The sequence below is a fragment of the Drosophila guanche genome, unplaced genomic scaffold (genome assembly GCF_900245975.1).
Source record: "Drosophila guanche unplaced genomic scaffold, DGUA_6, whole genome shotgun sequence".
In the NCBI taxonomy this organism is placed as follows: Eukaryota; Metazoa; Arthropoda; class Insecta; order Diptera; family Drosophilidae; genus Drosophila; species Drosophila guanche.
The window spans coordinates 2,901,182-2,906,644 of NW_022995748.1; the positions used below are offsets into that span (position 1 = coordinate 2,901,182).

The following is a 5,463-nucleotide window of genomic DNA, read 5'->3' on the forward strand; positions in this document are numbered from 1 at the left end:
CCTCTGGCCCCAGTTCCCAGCATGCACATGATGTCCACATGGCCGCAAAGATTTATTTACAATTGTGTTGAGACATAATTCCTTTTGATCGATTGCGGGACAGCTCCCAGGGTGGAACAGGGCTTGGGCCTGGCCCTTGTGGTCAGCTGTAAGTGATGATTCTTTTGGTCCGTTGTCTTTGTTGCAGCCTCTGTGTGTGACGGTTCCTTTTGGGGCGGCATATATACTGCAAATCAGAAGGAGTCGTAGCTGGACCAGAATTATTTGCGCAATTTATGTGGCTTTGATTTCATTGGCAAGATGTACGGGCTCACAGAAAGCAATTTATGGTAACTTGATAATTTGTGTTAGCATTTCCCCCCAGAGAGAGAGAGAGAGGAGAGAGATGGCAGATGCAATTTATTTTCCGGACATTTGCAGACTGAAATACGACATTCGAATTGGGGAATTGCAATCAGCTGCATGGGACAGATTACACAGTATATTGGGGAGTCTGAAACTCGCACGAAAGCCAATGAAGAGTAAAGTTTTCCTTAATGGAATTCAAAATGGGAACAAAGCCAATACCACTCCACTGTTTGCTCATGCATTCAATCTGTGCTTCGATTCCTTTCCCTGCTCCACTTCCCTTACATCCGTTTCATCTGGCTTATGACTGGCAGCTCCTGCCAGCTCCTGCCAGCTCCTGCCAGCTCTGCCAGCTCTGCCATGAGTCCAACATCAACTCTTTGTGCAATTGTTAAGCAGTTAGAGGAAGTTCGCTCTCCTGTCCTCTGGTTCATTCATCAAAAACCGTGCACTTAACACATGGCAAAGGCAGTTGCCGGAGTTGCAGGAGAGGAATGGAGAGGAAGGGAGAGAAGAGGTAAGGCAAGGAGCTGCAGCATTGCTGCCTCATTCTTTGGTAATGCACATAAATCCTTAGAGTGCGCACTTAACTCCTTTTTATGCTGCGACAAAGTACATTTACTAATGACCAAGTCAAACAATGGCCATGGCCGGGACTGCTGCTAGAGGGGAACGAAGGAACAGTTTACAGACTGAAGGAAAGTGGCAATAGCAGCGGGGGTGACACCAGACATGAGCGAAGACGCTAGGGCTCGAGCGGAGTCGGGGGACTGGCCACGAAGTAGCAATTTACGCGCTCAAGACGGCAGCAAGAGGCAAGATGGTGACAAAGCACGCAAAACGGAACAGCAGGGATGGGTCACGGACTGGCAGTCCTGCCCCGAGCTTCGAGTGTTGGCAGCGGCTGCATGTTAATTGTTGCAGAAGTGGCAGCAGCAACTGCAAACAGTGGGAAAGCGTGTCTAAATAGCGGAAATTCTTCCAACATACTCCCACACACACACACACACACACACACACCTCCAGGAAAGGAAATCCTTGCTGTGTGTGGATATTGAAAAGCAGCTTGCAATGCTTTACGGGATGTCTCTCACACCTCTGCCATACCCTGTACACAGCCTAAAGGCTGATTCTGCTGGCCTCTGCATGGGGAGAATGTAATATGGTAATAATAATAACCAGTATCCTTCCAAAGAATTATACGAAAGCTTTTACGATAGCTAAAATACAGAGAGTGACTTTAGGGATAATAATTTAACTCCCAGCGGGCTTCAACAGGATATTCACAGAATGCGGACTCAAAGTGCAGCTAACTCACAGGCTGAAAATGCAAATTACACTTTTGCGCCCAGTTTAAAATGTTGATGAAGTAATTAGTTTAATATGCGGCATCCCCCTGCCTCTCTGCGTCGCACATACTATGGGAAAACTGTAATTGAAAAATGCGCAACTTTGGCCAGGAGTCAGACAAAGGGACAAGCCAGGGCGAGGGCGAGGGCGAGGGCTCGTGTTCGGGCTAGGGCATTGAAACTTTTTCCATTTATTAAATTTTCTACATGAATGGCGCACAGGGTTCTTGCAGGAGTGCAAGTATATGTAAAACGTTTAATTAATTGTGTGGAACATTTGATTAAAATTGCTGCAACATTTTTCAAGCCCATTCTGGTTATCAATTTTTCTATATTTTTCCCCCAAAAACTTTTCCAATTTAGATATGATTTGGGAATACATTTTGAACTTTGAACTATTAACAATTAAAAGTGAATTATAGTATAATCTATATGCAAATAGTATTATATTAAGAGAGACAATCAGAAATTGATTACAACTGGAAGAATCCACATATTAAAGCAAAGAAAAATGTTTCCTTTTGGCAGGCCTTTGAAGCAGGCCGTTTTAAGTCTGTTTCATAATGGTTTAGAATATAATTCATACTACACTTTTTATTCACACTAACACGACACAAAGCGAACACATTTTTTGTTGTTTTTTTCTCCCCCACATTTTGTTTTTGTGCTGCATAATGAGCCTCCTAGAGTTTCACTCGTATAATGAGTATGTGGACCAGTTCATAACTCTCAGCGACGTTCGCTATTTGCGCAACTGGGACTTTCAGAGGAAACTAATCAAGAATGCCTGTGGCAAGAGCTGCCTGGGCGGCCTGCTCACTGAGGAGGAGTACCAAGATCGTCGTCAGCAGGAGTTGGACATGTTGAAGCCGCGTGGTCTCGGTCAGTCTCAACTCTTTGGCGACTTTTTGAACAGCAACGATCGCGTGCTAAAGCAAATAGCCAAACGAGAGAAAATGTTGCTCAATAAGCATTTGTCGGTGAGTTAGATTTATAGATGCTTCCCATCATATCTACTCTTGCTCCACCCTAGACAATTATCTATCTCCTGATGCGCTCCAGTAATGGCCTGGAGGTGTCTGGTTTCATCGATCTGGAGCAAAGTTTGCGCGAGTCTCGGTTCCTTAGCTCCAAGTACTTCGTGGACTGGAAGGGTGTGTTCGAGGGCACGGTCAAGCTCAGGCCGGGAAAACACCACCTGAGCCACTATGACTGGTACAAGAACCGAGTGGTGTACAACGACAGCGATAACTTCCAGGTGGTCGACGAAGGGGCGCACAGCCTGCTGATGAAGCACCGCGGCGACCACAAGATGATCTGTGTCAATATGAAATGTGACTGCCCCGCCTCAAAGAACGCCAGACGCTCCATGCACGCCTCGCCCATTTATGGACATGCCATATTTTTCGATCACATAATCAGGCGCATCAATTAACATGGCCTTAGTGTGTCAATAAAAGTCAATTAGGGGTAAATGAAAAAACGAAAGGTCATTGGTGATATGCCGACAATAATATACTCTTTACGAAAACAAATGCACACATCCTCAGATGATCGTTTAAACAAGTATTTACGCATGTACATTTTTACATATACTTTTGCATAAAACTGTGTAAATATGTAAAAGCCATGTTCCCTCCTTTTTTACCCTCCAGGTGTAAAAAGTGAAGTGCAAACTTTTCTGTATGAGTTCACGGCATGTCCTCGAGGTCGAATTTGTCGTTGACAGCTAACGTAAATTGCTTTTCATATCTTATCTGTTCTGGTCGAGCCTGGCCACAGCCACAGCCTACTGACATTTCTGATGGACATTTTGAGGTCTACGCTGACCCGGTTCAGCACTCCCCCCTCCGGCTGAGCTGTCCATCAGAAAGCGGAAATTACCCGAGCTCCATGCCATTTTGTTGTGTTTATGGTGGACGCACTTCAATTGCATAAATCTATTAGCTGTCGCCTGGTGGAGTGTCTCGAGTGTCGACGCCTCTGGCCGGGCTACGAGCACTCGTATATGGTATTGTTTGCCCATTTGCCTTTGTTTGTCCATCGCTTTGTGTTGGTCTGTCGCTCTAAGAGTCACTCTGCTTGCATTTAATTGTACATCACAGGAACAAAAGCTTGCAGGATTTACCAGTGCTCTTGATTTGCCAGAGAAATTCAATTCATGAATACAATTTATTAGAGGGTAATCTTGCAAAGCTTCGACAAATGATTGCCAATTGATGGTACTTCATTTATGTATTGGAATAGCTCCTTGCAATTACTTATACATTTATGTTATTTACTTCTGATAACTTTTTCTAAATAGCTGCAACTGTGCATTCGACATTAACAACCCCCAGAGCAAAACCAAATAAATAATAAATATTTAAAATTCTGTTTTAAATGCCATCTGCAGTGGCACGTACAATTTAATTTGCATACACAATTAACTGTTAAATTATGACTCACAGATTCACTTTAGCCCCCTACTCGGGGTCTACATATGTATGTATGTATCTCTGGCAGCAACAATTCAATTAAAACAAACAGCCAGAGCTCTAGCAGCAGCAGGTGCAAAAGGCATATCCTTGCAGGGCCAGGTGGCTAGCTTTTGCTCCTTTTTGCCTTGACTGGCGGGAGTGGTTGGCTAATGCCCACCCACCGGCACGAAAGTCCAAATAAATGTTTGCTCGGCTTCCCTTCCCATATTTAAACTGCCGCAAGTTTGGTCCACACTCGTGCCATCTCTCTGTTCTGCACTAAGACATGGCACATTTGTTGTCCCCAGAACAACAAGGGACTGCCTGCATTGAGATTACATTTTACAGGCTAAATAAATTTCATCCGAAATAAACTTACAATTTACTGCTAGACTGCACTTTCCAGGACTACACAATCGTGTGTGTCCTCTGTCCCAGCTTAATATGTTTTGATTAACGAAAAGAAGAACAACCAACAAGCACAAACAGACTTCCTTTGAGTGTAGATGGAAACACAAATAGAATATCATTGGCCTGTCCTTAAACCATGGCTGACCCACTCGGTTGCGAGACATCAATCAGCCGTGTATTATTGGGCCTGTTGCCAAGAGCAATTGATTTCCATTTGATATTTATAAATCCAATCTATGACTTATGAATAAATATACACGCTGTGGCTGTGGCTCTGGCTGTGGCTGCTGCTGCGGCTGCTGGATAATTAAATTGACCAAATATGCAAACAATAATGCCAATGAATAATGAAAATGCTTGTTGAATAAATGTCAGAGAGCTCAGGGCACTGCATAAACAGTGAGAACGGAGAAGTCTATCAAATAATCCATGAAAGGATATTCTGAAATACAAATTCACCTCAATTTCGCCTCCATCTTTTGTGTAATAACATTTTTAAGCTCCAAATAGATCAAAGAAATGACTTAAAATAGCAACGAAAAGTTATCAAATGCACTTTTCAGGCCGCCAGATGGAGGTACACATAATTCATTGAAATGAAATTTATGGAAAATCCATATTCAAATATGCATAATTAATATGGAGATCCTGTCCACGATGACTTGCTGCCAACTTGATTGGATTTATGCCTGAGCCATGGGTCACACGAGCCAGCAAATAATTTATGACTGACCCACCTAAGGAGCCACTGCCCCTGCCCTTTCCGTAGATGGCTTGGCCTGCCCCAGCCATATGTTTCATTTGTTATTGCTGGCCGGACAGAAAGAATACACTAATATTTCATAAGGTCGTAAGCTGTCGCAAAAGATGCCTAATAAATAATTTAAGCCCTCAAG

At 43.5% G+C, this 5,463-nt stretch overlaps 1 protein-coding gene across 1 annotated transcript; it reads left to right on the forward strand.

Annotated features, from left to right (window-relative positions):
• The first annotated feature begins 2,317 nt into the window (after window positions 1-2,317).
• Window positions 2,318-3,212, forward strand: LOC117584152 (cilia- and flagella-associated protein 299). The gene is made up of 2 exons (XM_034272911.1): window positions 2,318-2,677; window positions 2,731-3,212. The coding sequence occupies exons 1-2, from the start codon at window positions 2,372-2,374 to the stop codon at window positions 3,130-3,132; spliced, it is 708 nt and encodes a 235-aa protein (XP_034128802.1). The 5' UTR covers window positions 2,318-2,371; the 3' UTR covers window positions 3,133-3,212.
• The last annotated feature ends 2,251 nt before the right edge of the window (window positions 3,213-5,463 follow it).